Genomic DNA, 25241 nt, shown 5'->3' on the forward strand with positions numbered 1-25241 from the left:
GTCCCCCTATGCGGCAGTGTGCTTGCGGCTGACAGGGACTGATAATGGAGGAAGAAATAAACTGTCGAGCAAAGTTAATTAGTCAACATAATAGGTGGATTAAACGGAGCCGCTGATTGCTGTTTCACATGTCGAAGCATGAGGTGGGAGCTGAAACTGCAATTAACAGACAATTATTATATTTGGTTGTAAGAGGTCGCATGAATAAACATATCTCTGTGGGTTTCAGTTTTTAATCCCTTTCCCTGTTTAATATAAGGAGAAGTGTAGGTCATTTCTTCTTATTGTTTTAGTTAAAGTTCTCTATGGCAATGCATGCTCTTGGAAAACTGGCAGTCTACCCAGGGCCCCGTCTTCAACTGGGATAAAACCCTGAAATGCTGTACTTCATTAGTATAGGACATAGGGGTCAGAGCGGGGAACAGGGTAAGAGAAACAGTGTGTGGTCCTGGAATTAGGGTGGGGAACTGAGTGACCTGGGTTCTATTCCCAGCAATGCTTCCAACCAGCTGTGTGACCTTGGACAGTCACTTTCCCTCTTTGTGCTTTAGTTTCCCCTCCCACACTTTGTGTCTTATCTATCCAGATTGGAAACTCCTTTGGGCAGGATCCATCTCAGATCGTGTCTGTATAGTGTCTAGGACAGTGGACCCTGATCTTGGTTGGGGCCCCTAGACATGAGGATAACGCAGATGGTAATAAGGGTGAAACGGAGACTGTCCCCAGACTCACTCAAATGCAGCTCAGAGCGGGAGAATTTGGGATAAATCCAGATATCCCCTGGTGACTGTGGCTAAAATATTGGAGGTTGGGGCTGGGTGAGAAACAGAACTCTGCTCTCGTCTCAACTTCACAAAAAGTGGTTTTGTTTTCTTTTATTTTGAATCGATTCTCATTTGCAATGTCAACAGCGCTATCTACTTCAGCAGAGAAACTGAAGGATAATTTAGGGTGAAACACAGCCGCCCTTGTATTTGCAGGGGGGAGGGGCGGGAGAAACCCTTAATAAAGATCTTCTTGTTAAAATGATGGCTAACAGCGTACCTTCTGCCATACAGCTACAAACTCTGCAATTTGACTTAAAGCTGTATCAGAAGGTTTCTATGCCAAAGACTCACTCATCAATAGCGTCTCTTGTTAGATTTGTACAGCATAAGCACCAGTTATTATGCGAAATAGCTATGCAATTTTCTGCAGCTCCCAGCTGTTATTTATTTAACTGAGTTTATTACAATCTGTGCTCTTTTTTTTTTTTAATATATCAAACGTTGATCCGTTTTACTCTTGTGCTCGCAGGTTGTGGTGTCGACAACAGTCAACGTGGACGGCCATGTGTTGGCGGTGTCAGACAATATGTTTGTACACAACAACTCCAAGCATGGGCGGAGGGCTCGAAGGCTCGATCCCTCGGAAGGTACGCCTTCTTATCTGGAACATGGTAGGCATATCATTTTCGTTGGTTGACATTGCTACTTTAAATGTGGATTTATTTGGTTTCTCTCTCATTTTTCATTTCAAATTGTCCTGCAGTCATTGAAACAAACTTCCGGGCCAAATTTTTAAGAGATCAGTCTCCAAAAACTGGGTTTGGATTTTCAAAGCAGCAGAGCACTAGAGGTTTCGGTGGTGGTGGTGGGGAACCTGAGAAAATGCTCATGAAAAATCTGCCCCTTCCTTTACTGAAAAATGTCCATTTTTGGGATCACTATCGCTCAGCACCCAAAATTGGGGTCAGGTTTTCAAAATGGCACAGCTCCCCCTGGCATGTAAAAGATGTGGGTAGATTTTCAAAAGCGCTTGGCACCCACAATTGGGACCAGATTTCTGGTAGCTGCTGGGTGCTGAGCTCTGTCGAAAATCTGGCTACTACGTTGAGCTTTTAAATGAGAGCTGCTTTGAAAATCTGGACTTAATTAATGTTTTGTTTTTGCTTTGTCCTCTAAATTGGTGACTGCTTCTAAAAATTAAACAAAACAAAACAAAATCATAGGGGAATTCCCCCCAGCCCCTTGGGAGAATTGTCCCTTGTCTTTTGAAGTGGGTTATAATTCTGAACACATTAGGCACTTGCTCCCATTGACAGTCATGGGTGTGGAATGCACCCAACCCCTTGCATTGGTTTGTGCCATAAGTGTTTGCCATGGATTGCATGGGTAATTGGTTATATTCTGCCAAATAGTTAGAAGAAACCAGATAAAATTTGTCTCAAGGAAAGTGAATGCCACTTGGAAAAATGTAAACTACATACGTCAATACAAATAACAATAATGGGGGAATATGCCATTTTCCACCCCTCAGTGAATTGCTGATGAAAAAGAGTTCTATTCTACTCATTCTTTTGGGCTCCGATCCTGCAAACACTTAGTCATCTGCTTAACTTCCTGCATGTGTGTAGCCATATTGAAGTCACTGGGACTGTTTGCGTGAGTGAAGTTGAAGGTATGGATAAGTGGTTGCAGGATTGAGGTTGTAGTTCGCACTTACTAACCTAAAATTCTTAGCTCAGCAGCATTTCTCATTATATAAACATAACTTACATCTGTATTTATTTAACTCTAACTTTTTATGTAGGTCATGAGCCATTTTCAGCTATGCTTCTTCCTATAGAATTTTTTTCATCCCTGCCAACAACCTAATCTAATAAACAAACCACTGTCATAATGTTTGCTCGATTTTTGTATGGAATGTGCAAACTGTGCTTTTATTAATTAACAAGAGGCAGAGCCTTACAAAGGACACGTCACTCTATTCAACCTTGCAATCTTTTTAACATGAACTCTTGTCTTTCAAAACCTGTTTATTTTTTGGCTTTGTTAGAACTAAGCTAGATACCCTTTTTTTCCCCAGTGAGGACCTTTGAATGCCTACCTGTGATTAAGTTTATACTTTTTTTCTTATAATTATTCTTGTCTTCACACATACTGTAATACTCCCTCCTTTTCTTGTATCTACCACTCACGCTCCCACTGGGTAAGGTGCTCTGGGTGCAAAAAGAAGAAAATGATAAAATTATACCTCTATTTCCAGGTAACCCTCAGGTCCAGTGGTTGCCATTAAATGTCAACATTCGCCAACAGGCACCACATAATCACCACAATTATCTCCTCTTCTAAATCCTGGGGGGGAAAGTGATTATCTAATCCAATCTAATTCTCGGGTACCTCTCGGACAAAATTATTTGGCCACCGCTGGCAAATTCTCATTACTGGTGAGCACTGCACTAAAAGATTCCTTCCTTCCTTAAGACATGCCAGGCATTTAACCCTTTTTCAGCTAAACTTGTGTCTCCTCCGACCACTGAACTCTACTCATGTTTATGTGCATGTGATGGCAACAAAACTAGCAAGTACTTTTGTTGTATGTTGTCCAAAACATCTGACCGAACTCAAGGGTGGAAAAATGTTAAATGGGGTGCATACCCACCAAAGTTTTGAGCAGCCACCAAACACTTAAACCCCATTCCTGGAACAGTCGATAGCTCTCTCCACTGGAATAGGCTTCCCTCATAGTTCCCTCCCCAAAATGTGTCCCTCTCTTACTCCTACTCCTGGATTCTTGGTCCTAAGGCCTGGGCTGTCTTCCCCAGATTTGTGCATGCAGAGAACCCTTGGCTCTCCCATCTTCTGTGGTGGTGTTGGGCAGGTGGGGGAGAGGATGATCCAGGCCATATCAGGTTGCCGTAGCTGTGCTGCTCACAGCTACTCTGGCCCAGCGCTCTGACTGATCATGAGGTTTGGATTGCAAGAAGTGTGCTATAATACCTTTCTGACCAAATGTACCCATGCACTTATATAGAAATTTTGAGCCCAGAAGTAAATAATGAATACCTGATGTTGTTTGTAGAGAAGTGGGGGCAGAAGATAGTGATGTGGGGTGCTTGCTGGCTGGTTTGGTTAGGCATTATTTACCTTGCAATTTTCTTTACCAACCTGTATTGGCAAATGGTGCTTTTAAACATTGAGTTCCAGTGTGTGTGACAGCTAAAAAAGACTTTGGGTGCCGAAAAGCACAACCGGACAGAAAGTTTTACCTTCTGAGCCACTCAGGAGCCTTGTGTCTCCACACTTGGGTTTTTACCATCTCATTTGCAGGTAGCCTGGATTATTTTTGGGATCTCCAACACAGATCTCTGTTTATATCCTGCTGCTCGGACAGTAAAAGGAAAGCTCCTTTTTAGCGACTCATCTCTCTGTATATAAGTAGAAACCAGGATCATGGTTTCACATCCCCACACTATACTCCTTGATTCTGGAGAGTTAATAAGCTCATCTTTCAAATAAATATATCTCTTTTTCAAAAGGCAGAGGCTAATTATTTCATACCACTCTGTGAGGTATAAATAGGGTAGGCCACAGAGATCTGTGGTTTGCAATAATTATCACATTTTCACTCACAAATAGTTGGACCCTTGCTTGTTTGATATTTATGGTAAACCATGGGGCTAGTGTGGTTGACCTTTCTAAATTATACAAATACAGTAGGATGTATAGAGAAGAGCTAATATAGATCAAAATTAGCGTATACTATATATTGGTTTATACTTCATCTTAAGGTGTAATTTTAAAGGGAAAACCTTTCCAAAACAACTTAAAGGACTAAACCCAAACAGGCAGGGAAAAGGAAGGGTATGCAAGAGGAAGCATTCAAGCAGGCCTGGAGGGACTCTTCCAGGTTTCTTAGCATGAAGTCCACACTCTAGATCTCTGCAGAGCTTTTGGCACAAACTCTTTTACCTTGCTTCAAAGTAATTTTTCAAATCTCTGGGTGTATTTACTTGAATTTAAAGCCAATTGCAGCATCAGTTTCTCTCTTATTTTTCCTCTCTGGCAGAATGCGGTGCCCTCAAAAAATGATTGTGCCGGAGACCCTGTCAGTTTGCATGCTCTAACACTTTATTATCTAATGATCTAATATGCAACAAGGCAAAGAGGGGGTGCTCGTCACTCTGACAGGATGCCTAAGAGAAGTGACTAAATTACTTTATGTACCATTAGCGCTAGCAGCTACGGTGAACTCACTGCGAGCGTTTATGCAAATACTCCTGAATACATTCAAGTGGCCTTGTCAGGCAGACGACTGACAAGCAGTTTAAATGCTCTTTTTTTTTTTAAAGGGCCAATTTTATTTCTTCTCCCTTCCCATTCCACCCTCCTCCTCTTCTCCACGGTGAGATCATTGAGGAATTAGGCTCATTGGTGACTGACTTGGTTCTGTGTCAGTCTCACCAGCAGCAGCAAAAGAAGAAATGAATCATCTATGTGCTTCAGACAAGCTACAGGACTTGATTTTGGAACTGTAGATAGAAGCAAAGACAGCTGTGATTTCTAATGCAATGCCCTGCCACTGCTGTTACATTTCTGATTCTTTTTATAGGCTGTTTATGAATCCAGAGACTGTCCTATCCTGCAAAATATAGTGACTGGTCAGATGCTGCACCTATGCAGAGTCTAGTAACTTTAGCGGGACCTTGTGTTGATTATATTAGTTGCAGGTTTGGAACATTAGTACACAACCTCCTCTCTAAAGAGACTGAGACAAATTCTGCTCTGCCTTTCTTGAGATACCACCTCTGTTAAATAACCATTTTTTGATGGTGGCTTAAGGCAGGCTTCCGTGAAATAACGTTCAAGTGCCTTGTTCTTACAAAGCAGTATTTCCAGTTAAAAATCTCTCAGCTGCTCAGCAATACATACCTGCTGACTTTATTCCTGGAGACTTTATACCAGCATATCTCCCACTGAAAGCTGTAGGAGACCTGAGCGTGAAAGGTTTGCTGGAGGTTTTTAATTGGTGTCTTGTTTTCTGTTTTACATTCACAATATGGTGCCATCCACCCTCCTTTATAAATCATTCTGATAGGACAATCTGTAAGATGAAGCCTCGGTTCTGAATGCTTTTAAACCTTGTTGTAACTGCCCAGATTATAATAACACTATACAGACAGAGATGGGCCATTTCACTTCTAGAATTTTGCTAGATGTCACTGTCATATCAATTCATTCCTCCTAAAAGATATTCAGAAATCTGACTTACTGACCTAATTCTTGTGCTGCAGATGATTTGGCCACAGCACTTAGCTCTTCTTTTAACTGGTGTGAACTTGAATGACATGAAGAAACTTCCTGTATCAACTCCATTTTAACCCTTTCACCCCTGCATTCTTTAGTACTGCATGCAAAACACACTGCTTGTGTGTGTCTTAGTAGTTAAGCTGTTAATATAAAATGGAAGTACTAAATGGAATAAATGCCACGAGGAAAACATTAATGAGCTGAGAAATGGGGTCATGCTTTAAAAAATGACGTTTATCCTTCCCCTCAACTGGTTTTAGTCCAAAAATTGCTACTCAAATATGGGGACTAATGCAATTTGTAAAGTGGTCCCAGGTTAAATAGGCAAATGTTGGTGTTTGTCTGACTGCTCCTTGTGGGAAGGGGCAGCACCTGCTACATCTGAGATGATTTTATTTATTATTTATTTACCAGGAAGTGAAAAATAGAATCACATGTACAGACACTTTTATTAAGCATATCAAGAGTTATAAGGCATTAAAATACTCGGAGAGATGCCAACATTTGAATACAGCTTAATGGGACTTTGCAGAAGGACCTTAAAGCCATGGGGAGTTGAAACAGAGACATGTTTTATTTGTCCCCACACATACACCCAGGCATACTTTGGACTTAGTTTATTATATAGGAGGGCAATATTGAAATATTAAAAATATTAGGATGGTACCTCTTTGATAGAGTATATAGGATTGTTGGACATCCCCAAGTTTACACAAGGCAGAAAAATTTGACTATAACAACATTGCACAATTTGGATATTAATAATAATAAGTGAACCTTAATATGCTGAAGGGTTGCAGAACTTCAAGCTGGAAATAATTTTCTTTCTGGTGTTTGACTTTTGCCAAGTCCCCTTTCTCGTATCGGTTCCCTCATAAATGTGGTGACTCAGAAATTCAGGCAGATTTTTACATAATGGTTTGTTATGTCTGTTTGTAGCTTGATATAACTGGGTGCATGATATTAACCTCTTCCCTGCCCTTTGAATATATAGAAGCCACATCATCTCAGATGTCAGGGAGTGCACCACAGCTGGATTTAATCCATTAGGTATAGCCAGGTGGAGTTGCAGCCTTCTGTTCATTTGGATGGACAAAGCAGGCCATGAAGAGTCTGGTTTTTATTTTTAGAAAACATGTAGTTCTCCCCCTAAAAACAAATAGCATTCATTCCCAGAGATCCCTGTGCAATGCCATTGGGATTTCTACAGTAAGGTCAATTAACCCCTGGAACAATTTACCTAAGGATGTCATTGAATCTTCTTCCCTTGCACTCAGGTCGAGACTGGATGTCTTTCTTAAAAATAACCTGTGTCTGAGCTATATCCTACGGGCTTGATGCAGAAATTATTGGGTGAGGTTCTTTGGCCAGTATTACGCAGGATGTCTGACTAGATTATAATAATAATAATAATAATAATTAATAGTCCCTTCTGGCCTTAAGATATATGATCGATCAAAGTAGTAGCAGCAGTAGAACCTGAGATTTATGCAACTCCAGGTTCTAGATTGCTAAATTCTGTCAACCAAATTATGTCCCACTGAGCTGCACTGATGAATTTCTGCTAATGCAGAGCCTCCACAAGAGCAAAGGAGCTCTCCTCAGGACAGGAGCTCTGCTTCGTAGTGCTTTCAGAGCTCCACAGGAACTAGGGGAGAGAGCAAAGGAGCTGGCTTCCTCAAGGCCAGGCATCTCAAACAGGAGTTTATAAAACTCTCTGTGTATCTGGGTTATTATATCGCTGTCCGTTGCCAGTCTTGGAGAAACTGGCAACTTAGGAGCTGTATCTTGAACTTTTATGAAGGTTTTGGGAATTCTCCAAGACCTTTATGGAATCAGAGCACGATTACAGAAAACCCTTAGCTGCTGTGTTTGGCTGAACCTTCATAGTTACCAGTACATTACTGCATTCAGCAGCACTCAAGCAGGCAATGAATATTCATAGGTAATGAACATTCGTTACATGTCAATTTGCTTTGCTGGCTGCCATGTCACCAGTACAATGGCGTCATGGGGGGATAAGAATGACACTAGGATTAGAGAAATGTTGGAGGGATGCTTCCCTGAATGGTGGTGAAGTTTGCCAGACGTTCCCTTTCTAACATGTCCCAAAATGTGCACACCAGTCAATTGCAAAGCCGTACATTATTATAACATAATTAATATTTATTTCCAAAGATTTACCAAGCAAACGAATGCCTTCATTCGATATCTCTCAATTTGAAAAACACCCTGGCTGCTGTTGCTCTGGTAGAAAGAGGATTCTTTTCCCAATCACCTGGGGGAAGTAGGATTTGGCTGTGTGTACTGTGATTGGAAATAAAGGCCAAGAACTTTTAAAGTGACTGCAGATTTTGGATGCCCTTCTGGAGGCAACTCAGAAGAGCCTGATTATCAGAGAATGGGTGCTCAGCACTTTGGGAATATCAGGCCACTTCAAGGTATCTCAGGCGGGACACCTCAAAACTGATGCACCTCAAATCTTACTTTTGAAAATCTTAGCCAAAGGATCCCATTCCAGTTAATGGCAAAATTCTCATTGATTTCAGAGATGGAAAAATCGGGCTTAAAAGCTTAGTATTGACAAAATTTTATTTCCAATTTGTTGGGTTTTTTTAAAAAAACCCTATTTATTATTTTAAAACGCCGCCAATAAAGAAATCCTACATTTTCCCTGCAAAGCTTCAAGATGATTTCAACTAAAACAGTTTCCTGGAGCCATGTGAGCATATAGATCAACATCAGGATTTCTCCCCTAATATCTGTTGTTGGGACTGCAGAATGCTTCTGCTGTCAAATGGATATTTGACATTGCTCCTCCAAAACCAGTGAACTGAGTCAGCAGCATGAGCCAGGAAACTGATGCAGCAAATAGCACCCAATGGGTTGGTATGAGCCACTCAAATCCAGATTGCAATCTCAGTGCTTATGAAGCACATGATTAATACTATAAATGAGCACAGGCTTTGTCTATGGGCCTAATCTGGAGTGCATTGAAGTCAATGAAAAGACTCCAACTGATTGCAATTGGCTGTGGATTGGGCATATAATGCATTACATTTATGTATGTAGTGTGCCATGTAACTAGATGCATGGGCTATACAATAATATTTACACTACTGTGCTTATGCACTGCAGTTGTAGCGGTGTCAGTCCCAGGATAGTAGAGAGACAAGGTGGGTGAGGTAACATCTTTTATTGAACCAGTTTCTGCTGGTGAGGGAGACACGCTTTCGAGCCACACAGCGCTCTTCTTGTACCTGACGCATCTCATCTGGCTGCTATGCTTCAGTGTTGCATCGTTAGCCATCGTAATATCATACTTAAAGTTTCCAAAAGTGGTGGAGAAATGTGCTGTACATTTTGCTCATGAATGTTGATCTGATAACTTCAGGCCTCTGAGACGGCGATTCTCCATGAAAGTTCAGGTGAAATTCCCTGTCCACAGTTTTAAACATAAGACAGTGTAGCAGCAGCAGTAGGAATACAATAATAAAATGTCCTTGAAATTTCCATGCGAGGAGAAGTAGACGTGGTAGAGTCGCAATCTTTGAGATATTCCTTCAGGCAAGGTAGGCAAGGAGACAGGCGGAGAGAAAGGCGGGCCTGATTCTGAGCTCACCCCTGTTTTGTTCCAGTAGTAACACCTTTATTTTCAGTAGCATTTCCTATGGTTTCTGTAGTTTCCAGTAGCAATTCCTGTACTGAAAATGTGCTTAAATGCTTTGCTGAATAAGGGTGGGCTGCTAAATCAGGACCCGTGCGGTGGTTTCATTTGATAATTTAAAACATTTTCTTTTTCAATTTTTCAAGACAGGATTTTGAAGGCACCAATGGTAGGAAGGCGCTTCGTTGACTTTCAGTGGGAATTGTATTGGGCGCCTCGCTTCCCTTTGTGCCTTTGAAAATCTTCCACAGAATCAGGTTTTCCTAGGACGCTGTGCAGGAGAGTATAACAGGTAGTAACCACATACGGCTGATTCCTGTCATCAATATTGCCGCTGACGTCCATGGGCCTCGTTGTCTGGGCAGGATCTGGCCCATTCAGACCATTCTCAGCATTACGTCTTTGTTGGCTTCTAGCTGGTGGGTCTGTATTGATGTAGTTTATCATTAAAGGACAGCCAGTGGTTTACCACCAGTAACTGCTTGGGTGCATTTGGGCTGGGATTTCCAAACATGCTCCATCCTGGCCTCACCCTGCTCCCACTGAGATCCAGGAAACGACTCCCACTGAGTGTTTTTGGCAGTGCCAGACACATTTTTCCCGGAGTAGAACCTGACGCTTTTCTCTTTTCTAATCCACCTCTTCTGCATTTCTGATTCATTCCAGGCATTCACAGTCCCCTCTTTGTGCACAAAAAATCTTCAGCATGAAAGCAACTGTGATGTCACACACACACTGGCTTATGACCTCGCTGAGTGAAATGGGTGTGGTGAGGAGCCTGGTTACAAAAGGGAAAAGGGACATTTTTCAAAAAGCATCTAAATGGCTTAGCAGCCGAAAATCGTTTTCAAAAGCGAGTTAGGGATTTAGGCTTACATTAGGGAGGCAGTTTCCCTTAGGGGCTAGATCGCTGGACTCGGACACGGGAGGCCAAGAGTCTGTTCCTGGCTCTGCCAGTGGCCTGCTGGGTGACCTTGGTCAAGTCAATTTCCCTGCCTGTGCCTCATTTTCCTCATCTGTAAAATGGGGTGATGATGTAACTCCTTTGTAAAGTGTTTTGAGATCTGCTGATGTAAAGCACTAGAGAAGAGGACGGCGGTGTTAGTATTTATTCTTATTTTCAAAAGTGACTAGTGATGCTCAGTTTGAGATACATAAAAGGGGCTGACTTTCAGAGAGTGGATGTTCAGCACTTTCTGCAAACAAGGCTCCCATAAAGGATGTCAAGTTGGGCACCCCAAATTCTCTAGTCTTTGGGCCAGATTTTCAAATTTATTTAGGTGGCTAAAGATGCAGATAGGCACCTACTGGGATTTTCAAAAGCGCTTAGCAGATTAGGAACCTAATTCCCATTAGCTCCATTTCCATTTCCCTGTTAATCAGCAATGCATGTGAAAGGGAATTCAGACACTATATTCAGTGGTTTAACTGGTGTTTTGATAAATAACCGTGATTATGGTATTTTGGTAGCTGTTTAAGAGGCTCTGTACATATTCAACATGAGATCAAAGCAAGTTTCCTTTCCTGGTGTCGAGGGCGGGGCTATACACTTCACTGAGGTATTCCCTGAAAATGCAAACTTGCCTACAGAATTATGGATTTGGGGTTATCTGCTCCTTGCTGGAAGGGAGGGTTAGAGCTCAGAGTTAGTTTCAGGCATAACCATGAAGCGGCCCCTATTTCAATGCTGCGGTTCTCATTGGGTGGATTGGGATTTGAAGTCACAGGGACATGGAGCAGTGTGTCCAGGTTAAAACAGGTTGTTCACCATTCTCTGGCTCTTTGATGATAAGCAGAGGGTGAAAAAATGCTGAACAAATTCAGATTTCAGAGTAGCAGCCATGTTAGTCTGTATTCGCAAAAAGAACAGGAGGACTTGTGGCACCTTGGAGACTAACCAGTTGATTTGAGCATAAGCTTTCGTGAGCTACAGCTCACTTCATCGGATGCATTTTCTTATATTAAAAGTGAGCTCTGTTCTTCTCCTGTGTGTCTGGTAAAGCGCCTAGCACAACGTGGCCCTGGCCCTTGATTGGTACCCCTGGTGCTACTACAGTTTAAATAAATGAATAAAGTCGTATTATTTTATTATTATTTTATCAGCTGCATTGAAAGAGCAACTTCTCTAAGCATTTCTAGGCCTGGGTCCAAAGCATTCACTCTTCAGATTTTCAGCATGCTGGTTTTATGTGCTGTCAGTGCTGGACAGATACGACCAAGTACAAATATGTTTTTATGCTTGTGTTTTTGCAAGTAAAACCTAAATTATGGGAAAGAGGTACTTGACCCTTCCATTTACTCTAGTACAAAGAACAGAGGCAGGAACATTCTGAAAGACAAGGGTCTCTCAGTCTTTAGGATGTAACGAGGTCTTCTTCCTTAAATGCAGTCCAGGTTATGGTGGCTGCATTACCGTCCCACTGCCATCACAAACATGGGCTAAGCGCTATTTTCTTTCCTGCACCAAACCCTAATTATTATTAATAATAATTAATAATAATATCAATGGAATCATTGTTTATTTTTCTTTGCCACCTTCCTCCCTGTTATACATTAGCCTGTAGTGTTTTTCTGGCTAGGAAAGCAGTTGAGTTAAACCATCTGACTACTTGGGCTGCTTTTCTTATAAAACAGCCAGTTTCTCTACCTATTCCCTTGGCCCAGAGCCTGGACACCTGAGGCCATCCTTCGGACCCAGATCTCTCAGTTGGCAACTCAGTGTAATCTGTCACTGAGCCTGGCTGAGCTGAATTTTTGCACGTGTTGAACATGCATCCTTGCTGCATCTGGCAGGTTGCAACAATGAATGCAAAAGCCTGTGTCTTTAATAGGTAGCTGATCAAAGCAAAAAGCAACATGAATGGAAATAAAGGTATTTTTTACAGGCCTTTTTTTCTTCGCCTGTGACTAGACTGAGACAGTAATAACAGGTATCTACACTGTTTTCTTTTCTTTTTTTTTTTAATCTTGAATATTTAACCATGATATCTTCAAAGTGAAAATATATCATACATTCCAATACTGTGATAGATTTCAAAGATGAAGAGCCATGCTACTTAATGTTTAGTCATGCCTTCATTTATAAATTTATGGCAGTATTATGGTTTAATGAATTGAACAAGTCCCAGAACAACAACAAAAATCCTTTTTAGTTTGAATTTTGATACTACTTACTTCATTCTTTAGAAGAAGAATAAAACCAAGATGTTTCTTTAGTGGTAAATCGTAAAGCTAACTTCATCCCACATTACTAATTGTGTGTGTGTGTGTTTAAATGGCTGCTTTTAGTCAGGCTACTAGTCATACGCTAAAAATTCGTATTCTGATAGGCACAGGCAAACCTCTGAGAACAGATGGAGCAGAGTGCAGCACAAAGGCTTAATCCTATCACGATGATTCCTGTACGGCCATCTGGATAAACCGGCGCACAAATTCAGCGCCTGTTAAAAATATGACTTAGGCCAAGATTAACGTCACAGATTTTCCACTAGACTTGTTCATATTTGACTTTATAATTCTCCAGAAAATTGCATTAGAGTACATCGTCTGATTTGTAAGAGAAATCAGAACAGGGATAAGAACTCTTAGGGTACTTGAATTTTCCTTAGCATAACTGGATTTCAGTTCCCTCCCCCTCTCTCCCCCAACTGCTTTGTGTTTCTACATGGTTTGTTCTGTTTTTGAACGATGATTTCCTCAGCCTCTTTTGTGGACTGTTCTTAACCAGAAGAATTGAGCTAAAAGTTAATTTTGGTCAGGAAACCTATTTTTCCGGGAAGAAAGGAATGATTCATTTGTTGTACAATCAGGCAAATAAACGTCTTATTGTTACAATAAATATCGCAATCAGCTGTATGAATAATTCATTTCAGATTGGTTTAAATAGATTTGTTTTTTCTTTCTTTTTGCAATAGGGTAAGTGACAGAAAAACTAATCTGATGTTAATGTTTGATTTAGGTTGGTTAGAATTAGAATGGCATACATTTCTATATTTTGTTTGGCTGCGAGGGCATTACTGGAATATTTGCGTCACCAGCTATGCTTCCTGAATTTGAAGAGTTAAGACTGCATTTGCATGTAGATTAGCTTTTAGATATTGCTAAATAATGTTATTGAACAATTCTTTCCACTGTGGCTATAAAACTACACACTTGTGTCCCTCAAAATGTCAAGACTTTACACTGTTGAGCAATTGAAGTAGGTCTTCTATCACTGAACTTTCTCATTCTTTCAGAACCCAGGAAACATTTGCTTTCCTAGAGCCAGATTTTATATTTTCTCTAACATTCTACTGAAATCTGAGTTTGTATTCTCTTCCGAACTGGAATAATTAAGAACATCTCTCCCCAGAAATTGGGGAAGACAGAAATGTGATTTTTCTTCTGCAATTATATTAGCAAATGATTGATTTATAAAAGCTCAATCCCTTGTTCTAGGTCCTGATTCAGCAAATCACTTAAATACATGCTTAAATTTAAGCGCATGGATTGTCTTATGAATCAGGGCCTTAATTAGCACCATTCAAGGGGCACTGGTTTAAATTCACTTGAGGTCTGGGGTGAGCAAGATATGCAGCTAGATTGCAATACTTCTAGGGTTGAAATAGACCGCACTTTTCGAACCTTCATTTTCAGCGTAGGTCTTGTCTCCACTCAAGAATTGCCCTGATTTAACTAATTTAAAAAATCAATGTAAATTAATGCAAGCTTTTATGTGGACACATGTACTCGTTTAAAATTGGTTATATTGGTGTAGCATGTGCCTGCAACTTTACCAATGGAGCTAAACAGATATAAGCGAACTGAAATCATTGTGAAAGTCCACACAGGGTTTTGCACTGGTTTAATGAAATTGGTTTAAAAGAACACACATCATTGCATCTTTGTGCGTGCATTGGGCCTTAGATAGTACTTGCATTTTCCTGTTCTTCAATTTCTTGTTCTTAAGGGACAAACTGTGTCTTTGCTTATTTTAGGAACTCCCCAGTGGGATGGGGTCGGGGGGGGGGGGGAATGCATTGTTGTGCAAGTGAATGGAGATGCTGCAAGGCATTCAGCCTGCCCAGGGCAGTGCATGCAAATGGCCGCTGGGAATGCATGCTGTTGGGTGTTCATTGCATCAGCTTGTGAACCCTAGAGAGCTTGCAACCAGTCATGGAGTGGGGGCTATTCCAACAGCCTGGTAGGCCATGCAGTGGTGGTACTGGCTGATGCTTCTGGGTGCACTGGTCTCTCCTCTCCACTAAGGACTCTGGGCAGTGCTGATGTCAGCCTTCCGCCTCAGGGGAACACTTAAGTCCCATTTTCAAATGTGAAAGTTAATGGAACTTTGGCTCCTCTGGGTCAAATTTCCAAAGGTATTTGAACACTCAAAGATGCAAATAACCGCTGAGTGGGATTTTCAAAAACACCTGGAACCCAGCTCTTTAAAAATGCGTATGTGTCTATCTGCCTCTTTCGGTGCCTTTGTCCACCTAAGGCACCACTGAACTTTTCAAAGCCACCGTACAGTCGCCACGTAACCCTGCCGGGACCTGAGTCTCCTAGTGTCTATGTTTATATCGGTTGGCATTTGCAAAGCACCTACATGTGGATGAGCTGTTCAGAACCTAACTTAAATCAATGCCTTGGAATCCCCAAAATGGGATTCTCAAACTGTGCAGGGGAATGCCTATCTGGCCAGCATGGTCTAATCCTGAAGGCATGCTCACCTATGATCTGCCAGCCCCCGCTCCACCCCCCCCCCCCCGGCCTCATCAGGAGGGCTGGAGGCAGGCATAGTACCCCCACAAAAGACAGCTGGGGCACGTCTGGCCTCTTTCCTCCCCATGCACTCGTGCTGAAGCAACCAACGTTGAGAACTGTCGAGGAAGGGGTTGAGTGGAATGCACAGGACCATTTTCATCCTTCTAATTTTAATCTTTGAAGTGTGCTGTTATAGTCTGGCTGTGGAACCCTGGGTAAGGAGGAGGTGTATTATATCCTTCATTATTTAATGCTGCCTTTTTCATTCCGTGCAATAATGTGTCTCAACTGCTGGCCAAAACCAGAAAGCTCTAGAAATAGGGTTTAGGTTAAAGGAATCCTCCAGGAAAGAGAAACACAGAGGAGTCAGCAAAGTGTAATTTCATTAGCTGAAGCTTCAGTAAAGATAAGAAAAGGAAACATTGGTTTTAAGTATTGATTGTAGCGGGAATATTACACCAGGGGATTTGCATTCCCAATTTCCGTTAAAATTAATGGGAACTGGCCATCCAAAATCTTAGGCAGCTTTGAAACTCTCAGTTAAAACCTTTAATTCCACTATTAAACCAGACCAAAACCCAGCCCACAAGCGTGGCATGATTTGTGAACTGTTTGACGATGATTATGTCCAGCACTGGTGTCACACAGATCCAGGGGGGAGCTGCCATTTTCAGAGTGGTGTGAATCGCTAAAACTCATGTATTATCATTCTTAAATACAGAGATGCGTAAACCAGGGGGTGGGGAATATCTCAGCCTCCTGCATGTGTTGTATAAAGCTACATGAGTAATCTTTTCAAGAGGGAAACCTCTGTTACCCTGTTTCCTGCATAGCAGCTGCTTATTGTCAGAGCTGAATAGGGAGGGGAGCCGACCATACTGCCACAGAGGAAAGCAGGAAAATCTTCATTTTACTAAGATAAACAGCAAATACGTTGTTTAGATTTGGAGGGAAGATTTAATGCTGTGGGTACAGTATGTGAAACACACTGTCACATTCTCTTTCCTTCAACTGTGAAACACACTGTCACATTCTCTTTCCTTCAACTCTCTATGACTAGTACTTTAGACACTTACTTATGGGGTGATCCGGCAGCCCTTATGTATGTGGCTAGGCTCAATAAAGTCAGTGGATCAAATTCAACTGTTTTCAAGTCTCTTTGGTGAAAAGCAAGTGGGATTTGGCTTCATAGGTACAAAATCATGTTTTGATTTGAAATAGGAGGGATGGTAAGTGGGCAGATATCTAGGCCTCAGTCCTCCAAGGCAGCAAGTGCTGCTGATTAAAACAAAATAATTTCTCAGGGTGGGGAGCAGGAATTTCAGAAATGGTAAGGTTCCTAGTTTGATTTTTTTGCAACAATAATAGTTTATCTTTTCTAGGGCTGTCGATTAATCGCAGTTAACTCACGCGATTAACTCAAAAAAATTAATCACGATAAAGACATTAATTGTGATTAATCGCAGTTTTAATCACACTGTTAAATAGTAGAATACCAACTGAAATTTTATTAAATATTTTGGATTTTTTCTACATTTTAAAATATATTGGTTTAAATTACAACACAGAATACAAAGTGTACAGTTCTCATTTTATATTATTATTTTTGATTACAAATATTTTCTCTGTAAAATGATAAACAAATGAAATAGTATTTTTCAGTTCACCTCATACAAGTACTATAGTGCAATCTCTTTATTGTGAAAGTGCAACTTACAAATGTAGATTTTTTTTGTTAGATAACTGCACTCAAAAACAAAACAATGTAAAACTTTAGATCCTATAAGTCCACTCAGTCTTACTTCTTGTTCAGCCAATCGCTAAGACAAACAAGTTTGTTGACATTTACAGGAGATAATGCTGCCCGCTTCTTATTTACGTCACCTGAAAGTGAGAACAGACATTCACATGGCACTTTTGTACCTGGCATTGCAAAGTATTTACGTGCCAGATATGCTAAACAGTCGTGTGCCTTTTCATGCTTTGGCCACCATTCCAGAGGACATGCTTCCATGCTGATGATGCTCGTTAAAAAATAATGTGTTAATTACTCCTTGGGGGAAAATTGTATGTCTGCCATATATTTCATGTTATAGCAGTCTCGGGTGATCACCCAGCACATGTTATTCATTTTAAGAACACTTTCACTGCAGATTTGAGAAAATGCAAAGAAGGTACCAATGTAAGATTTATTAAGATAGCTACAGCACTTGACTCAAAGTTTAAGAATCTGAAGTGCCCTCCAAAATCTGAGAGGGACGAGGTGTGGAGCATGCTTTCAGAAGTTTTAAAAGAGCAACACTTTGATGAGGAAACTACAGAACCTGAATCACCAAAAAAGAAAATCAACCTTCTGCTGGTGGCATCTGACTCAGATGATGAAAATGAACATGCGTCAGTCTGCACTGCTTTGGATCGTTATCAAGCAGAACCTGTCATCAGCATGGACCCATGTCCTCTGGAATGGTGGTTGAAACATGAAGGGACATATGAATCCTGAGCGCATCTGGCATGTAAATATATTGCGATGCCGGCCTACAACAGTGCCATGCGAATGCCTGTTCTCGCTTTCAGGTGACATTGTAAAGAAGAAGAGGGATTGCATTATCTCCTGCAAATGTAAACAAACTTGTTTGAGTGATTGGCTGGACAAGAAGTAGGACTGAGTGGATTTGTAGGCTCTAAAGTTTTACATTGTTTTATTTTGAACGCAGTTTTTTTAATATAATTCTATGTTTGTAAGTTCAACTTTCATGATAAAGAGATTGCACTACAGTACTTGTATTAGGTGAATTGAAAAATACTGTTTCTTTTGTTTTTTACAGTGCAAATATTTGTATTCAAAAATAAATAGAAAGAGTGAGCACAGTACACTTTTTATTCTGTGTTGTAATTGAAGTCAATCTATTTGAAAATGTACAAAACATTCAAAATATTTAAATAAATGGTATTCTATTATTGTTTAACAGCACGATAAATCGTGCGATTAATTGGATTATTTTTTAATTGAGCAGTTAATCACAATTAATTTTTTTAATCGCTTGACAGCCCTAATCTTTTCAAAACTTTTTTTTGTTTTTTTTGTGGAAAAATGATCATTTTCAGCTCTAGAAAAAAGAAATCCCACAGTGTGACTAAGCTGAGTGGTCAGAATGGGGAATGCAAGCAGCCCACAGTGAATGATGAATAGGAAAGAAATTCATAGAAAGTTAAAAGAAAAGTAAAATTTGCAGGAGGGGAAACAAATTTTCATGAAAATTGCCATTTTTGAAAATGGCCAAGAGGCAAGATTCTCAGCCCCTTCCGTTCCCACAAAGGGTGAGCATGGGGGCCTGGGTTCTGTAGAGCACTTCAGTGAAGTTCAGTGGGACTTAAGTACTTGCATAAATGCTTTGCTGAATCAGGGCCCAAATGGGGCAGGATGTGAGGACTCTCAGCACCTTGCTGGATCAAGCCTGTAAACTCGAGTTTAGTCAGTGGCTGATTTCCATGAAGAGTTTTGGCCAGAGGTTCTAGCTTGGAAAATGTAAAATAAAAGTAAATACATGTCATTTCAGGCAGACATTTTAATCTTACCTGACTTTTAAAATTTCCTTGAGACGTATGGAAGCTGTATCTGAATTCCCAACTTTACCTGGCTATATGCAATTGCACTGTGTTTGCCTATCAGAGTCCGTCCTATGAAAAAAATGCAAGCCCACATCCCATAATTTTAACTCCTGTTGTGTTGATGCAACTGTTGCCAGAGCCTCCTCTCTGGATAATGAAGGGCGAAACAATATTTCATGATACAAACGGCACACCGGCTCACTCCTACAGTCTCGAGCACAAACGAGATATTAATCATAGCGCAAGTAGATTCTAGAAACAAAATAAGAGCAGCCCCAGAACCCTGCTGGTAGCTGTGCATCCTGCTAATTCACCTCGGGGAGCATGAACCTCTGAGCTCAATTAACCCTTCTTCCTGAAGCCACCCATAAACCCTGAAGTAAACACCGTTTTCCCTCTGGCCCCTCTTTTCTATCAGTGACATAGATCATTTCTACGGTGCGGGTAAAATGTAATTCCCACTTATAAATTCAGGTCCCTAATAAAGAGTCTGATAGGTCTGGTGCATGCGTGCGGGGCACTTGACTCACTCTCACATTGATTCTGTAAATCAGGATGTTTGATGGTCCTGAAGGCATCTGCTGTTTCTTCTGTCTTCCGTTGCTCTTTGAGTCTCCAGTGAAATTGTCTGCATGCAGAACATTAGTTGTTAAATATGTACGAGAGGCTGTAAGCGTTTTTTATTATTATTATTACTCCTGGTCTCCCTCCCTCCCAACCATTGTTCAGAGGCAAATTGGAAATCTGGTAATTAGGCCCTGACTCGTAGTGTAGTATTAGCGGCCCAAGCCAAAGTTCAACACCCTGAAATGAAATTTAAACCAATTAATCTGTTAGATTTTTATCGCTTGTCCGTGTTTTCTCAGCAATTCCCCCAGCACGTGGCCTTTGATCAACTCTCATACAAAAGGTAAAATGTGTGCCTGCTGCTAGCGAGATGGGGCTGACATTAACATGGCACTCATAAAACAATCAGAGCAGTGAAGCCTTCAAACAGACAGGGCATAGTAATATTTAATAAAAGCGCACACATAATCTTCAGAATTAGCATTTTGTGCCTTGCAGTACCTTTGGGAGAAGAGCTTTTATTTGTGGAGTGATCATTATTATAACAAAGAAGAGCTACCTAATAATTTCCACTTTAACTCTGCAATATGCCACAAGCATTTCTGAACCATTATGCTAAACTGTGGCGGGGTAATCATTTTATTGTCACAGTTTGAAGGAAGGAAAGTCTCCTCTACTTTGGTGTCTGGGGGGAAAAAGCAGACATACACACACATACATACACACCCAATTCCTCGGTGGAAAAAAAAACTTTTCTCTTCTCTTTTGTTTCTTATGCGCTGAAGTTGGTACATAGCATCCAGTTATGGAAAGTTGTGAAAATTCACCAACACTCCAGAAAAGAAGGGGAAGATTTTTCAAAAGCACCTAAGTAGCATGAGTTCCCTTGAAAGTCAATGGGATTTGTGCTCCTAAATCCCTTAAGCGTTTTTGAAAAATCTCTCCCTGAGGATGAAATCCTTGCTCTATTGAAGGCAGTGGCAAATCTCCCAGACTTCACCCTAGATGCTTAACATCTCTCTCTGTTATTACAGATAGCAGGAGCTGCACAGCAAAACGCATGTCAACATTTATTTTTCTCAATGTCTTGCAAGGAATGAGAGGATCTCGTTAATGCTCATAACCACAAGCAAACTTTTATGGGTGTAGGATATGGCCATATCATCTTCAGTCAGGAGTGGCAAGGTTCACATGTGCTGTTTGAGAGGTTGCAGTTAATGTGGTCTCCCGTGTTTATTCAATCCAGAGACTCTGCTTTGAGAAGATGCTGTGAACGGAGTACACTCACACTGAATGTCTGAGTGATTTTTTTTTTTAAAATGGCATCTGGCAGTGACACTTACAAGCTCTTTTGGTTCAGGATACAGTTGGGTTGTCTGCCTTTCATTATTTAAAGTGTGTGTGCATTCACTGTTGTTTATTATGATAACTCTTACGGAAGCTTGGAATTGAATTCTGCCCTGTTTTATCAAGTGGGCATGTGTCACTACGTTACTGTTAGAGTTGGTCAAAAAATTTTCACTGACAGGTTTTCCTGATGAGATGTGGAGTTTCGTCGAAAACAAAATTATTCACAGAAAATGTCAATTTCAGTGAAATTTTTCGGGTTTTTGATAGGAAAATTCAAAGCAAAACTTTTAATTTCAAATGAACATTTGGAACTTTTGAACTGTGAACATTTTGAAACGACATTTTTGTTGTGGTTGAAAATGTTAACATTTTTCATTTTGATATTTTGGAATGAAACTTTTTGGAACTTTTTGTTCTGCAGTTCCCCCTCCCCTCCCCATTTAAATGTTTTGTACTGTTTTGGAACCAAAGCAAATGTAGAAATATCAGAATTTTCCACAGGACATTATTCAGTTTTCTCGTCCATTTTTGTAGCGTTGCTGATAAGTAAATACCTCCCAGGAAGATAAATACAGTTAAAGATGCCAAATGATTAACAGATATACCGGGCACTGGGAGCTGGACCGTGCCTGCCCTGGTGCTGAGGCAATAAATAGTGGGCGGGTGTTGAAGTTCCAGTGAGCTGCTCCCCCATGTGTCACTTGCACTGTGCTGGTGCTGGATACTTTGGGAGCACTGCATTTCCATAACTCTTCCAGTGCCGGGCTCTGACTTGTGCAGTGATGTAGACCTTTACATTTACAAACCAAATATGTTTAAAACAAAACACTGTGGGTGCATGGGGGGAAGGTGGGAGGTGTAACTTGAAAGTGTATTGCCCCAAAGGGGAGAGATCCCATGGCTCCATGAACAATCAGAAATGCAACCCCACTGTAAACAGATCACATCTCCGGTGACGCACACTGTATTTCTAAAACGAGTCCCTTGTTCACTAATTTGCCCCAACCTGAGTTCAGGTCCTCAGGGTACTATATTTCCAGTGCTATTGTTGACAATTTCACTAAGGTAGTTAAATGTGTGTGTCATGTTAAATGTTTGAGAGAGGAGGTGAGGGAGGGAATATCTTTTCTTGGCCCAACTTCCTTTGGGGGGAGAGACACGTTTTTGAGCTTTCATGTTCACCATTCACTGGGACTGGTCACATGTGCACAAGTGCCTTGATTAATCAGAGCTCAGAGCCTCAATTTGGGAAAGCGTCTGGGCAGCTCCTTAAAGTTCCATTGATCTTGATAGGGCATAGACATATGCTTCAAGTTAAGCAGGTAACGTAAATGTTTGCCGGATCAGAGCCAAACATGTAAAACAGTGCAAGGAATTCAGCGCCCTTCACTGATTTCCATGTTGAGGATACAAAAGAAAAGTTGCAAGGTAAACATCAAGACGGTACGGATCTGTAATTGGGTCTTGCAACTACAAAAAATACTTTACGTTCATTTTAAAGATGAACTGAATCTGTAATTGTGAAGGCTGCATACTGTTTCAGTTAATGATGTAGGGTCTCAAATAGTTTTTATGACTGGAGTGGTTTTTTTTTTTTTGAAGTTTGTCTTCTAGTCCTTAAGAAGAGTAGCTCCTCTTGCTGACATGTGGAGAACGGATTATCTTTGGATTTTTATTGCAGTGTGCATACCCACCGTCAACTATAAATATCAAGAATTGTGTAATTTGGAATTGATTTTAAGTTTATTGGTGAAATGATTGGATTTTGTGAAAGGGCTAGATGACATTTAGAAAAGCTGGTTTCGTGGTAAATCCATTGCTGTGAGCTCACTCAAAAGGAAAACGTTTGGTTTGGGCTTTCCAAAGTTTTTATGCACAGTTTTATGCGACAAACGTGAATCCAAATTAAACATATTGAAGTTACTTCTGTGTGTGTGCTGCCTTTTCATGCCTGTAATTTTAGGATGTTTCTTTTGTTAGTTCATGTAAAAGTTGAAGTGCTGCCCACTGCCAAATTTGGAGCAATGTAATGATTTTTGGCTGGGGTTTTTTTCATGTTAGCTGGCACACCCATCATCTTAAGTAGTGGAAAAGTTTGTGCCTGACTCTTACAGCCTTTGGCAAGTGGCGACAGGGTCTGTTTGCATCCCATGTACATCATCTGTCACTCTGGAGCTTTTCTGCATCAATATCCACAGAAACATCTCGTGGTAGTGGCGATTCAACAAGTTCCAATTCCTTCCTTATTCCCATCCCCTTGCTCGCCCACCTTCCCAGTTGGCTCAGCGGAGTGGTCTTGTTGGGTGCATCAATTCAACTCCTACCATCTGGCGCTTACCTAATGAATAACATTAATACCTAGTGTTTCTTTAGCGCTTTGTGTTAAAAGTGGTTTAAAGCACGCTGCCTGCCACGGTCTCTTTTATTTCCTTGTTTTATTTACTTCCTTTAGGTTTAGACGAAAAAAATACCCGCACACAAGTTCTGAGCACCATGGCAATTATTTCAAATGACTAAACCAGGGGTCTCAAACTCAAATGACCATGAGGGCCACATGAGGACTAGTACATTGGCCCGAGGGCCACACCACTGACCACCCCACCCCACGCTGCCCCTGCCCCGCCCCCACTCCACCCCTTCTGTGAGGCTCCGCCCCTGCCCAGTCTCTTCCCACCCCTTCCCTGCCCCCATTCCAACCACTTCTCTGAAATCACCACCCCAACTCTGCCCCCTCCCTGCCCTCAGGGGGTACAGGAGGGGTGCAGGGTGCGGCAGGGGGCTCGGGGCAGGGGATTGGGGTTCAGGGTGGGGCAGGGGATCAGGGTGCGGCAGGTAACTCAGGGCAGGAGGGTTGTGGGGTGCAGCAGGAGGCTTAGGGCAGGGAGTCGGGGTGCAGGAGTGCAGCAAGGGGCTCAGTGCAGGGGGTTCGGCTACAGGAGGGTTCGGGGGGTGGATCCGGCTTGGCACGCACCGGGGGCAGGGCAGGCTGCCTGCCTGCCTGCCCTGCCCCCTTGCCGCTCTGGGAAGCGGCCAGGACCTTGGTGGGGGGCACAGGGGTCTGTATGTTGCCCTGGCTGCACCTCCAGGTACCTTCCCCGATGCTCCCATTGGCTGGGAATGGGGAACGGCGGCCAATGGGAACTTTGTGGGAGGTACCTGGAGGAGCGGACAGGGCAACACACAGACCCCTGTGCCCCCCCGGCCTCCCCCAGGTCCCGGCCGCTTCCCAGAGAGGCAAGGGGGGTAGGCAGGAGGGGAGCCTACCCTGCCCCCGGTGCACACTGGGCCGGAGCCGCTCTAGGTAAATGCTGGGGGGGCAGGGAGGCTGCGGGGAGCTAGCGGACGGCAGGAAATAGCCCCACGGACCGCCGCGTGTTTGAGACCCCTGGACTAAACCAAACAGGCAGTTCAATCTGCCAAGCCTTTCTACTAACATGTAATCCATGATCAGCTGCTAATGACCTCCCCATAAATTGGCCTGCAGATTGAGGACCCCATTCTCAGTGAAGCTATGCCAGTAGACGTAGGGGTGAAATGCTGGCCTCAATGAGCAAAACTCCCATTTGACTTCAGTAGGGCCAGAATTTCACCCCAATGGAGGACCTGGCCCCTCGTTTATTTCTAATACAGGCCTCTTTTGTAAAACTTATACTTATTGATGGGTTGGTTTTTTAAACAATTCCTCTTGTATAGCTGTTCAAGGAATAGGCACAAGTGACATATTGTGCACAAATATAATGTAAGGATTGGGTCCCACATTCTTTGTCCACAGAGCGCCTTAGATGGGAGTACTGGGTGGTATGCAGGATCAAGTCCTATGCTGCTCTCCGTCTGTGCCCATATCTCTAATATCTCTGCCCAGGTCTGGCTCTTGAGAATCTGCTACTGCAGGCAAATTGGCAAACGGCCACTCCATCAGCCTGCACTGACGCAGTTAACTGAGGGCCTGTTTGTCCTCTCGTTTGCATTGTTTTTACAGCAGCATAACGCCATTGGATTCAGGCCAGTTAACTCCTGATTTACTCCAGTGTAAGTGCAGAGAATCAGGCTATAAATATTTTGCTGCCCTGTTCTGCCACCATGCCGTGCTCAGCTCGCTTGTGACTCTAAAGTCCTAAAACCTACAGGGTGTTGTGGCAGACAGGTCTAGCCCTGAGTGCTGACAGCTTTAACTCTGACTGCCCTCTCAGCACCCTCACGAAAGGTACGTAGCCTATATCATGCAGGAAAGG

General features: G+C 42.0%; 1 protein-coding gene across 8 annotated transcripts in view; it reads left to right on the plus strand.

Annotated features, from left to right (window-relative positions):
- EBF1 (EBF transcription factor 1) overlaps window positions 1-25241 on the plus strand; it is a 334154-nt gene that overhangs the window by 213854 nt on the left and 95059 nt on the right. For 4 of the 8 annotated variants that reach the window (XM_084637706.1, XM_084637710.1, XM_084637707.1 and 1 more), the window contains exon 8: window positions 1297-1438. In XM_084637706.1, coding sequence (XP_084493832.1) covers window positions 1297-1438 — 142 coding nt within the window. The remainder of the gene's footprint in view (window positions 1-1296; window positions 1439-25241) is intronic. The other 4 variants (XM_084637708.1, XM_084637709.1, XM_084637712.1 and 1 more) reach the window with 1 other exon arrangement.

This window comes from Lepidochelys olivacea, assembly GCF_965140295.1.
Source record: "Lepidochelys olivacea isolate rLepOli2 genome assembly, chromosome: 8".
NCBI lineage: Eukaryota > Metazoa > Chordata > Testudines > Cheloniidae > Lepidochelys > Lepidochelys olivacea.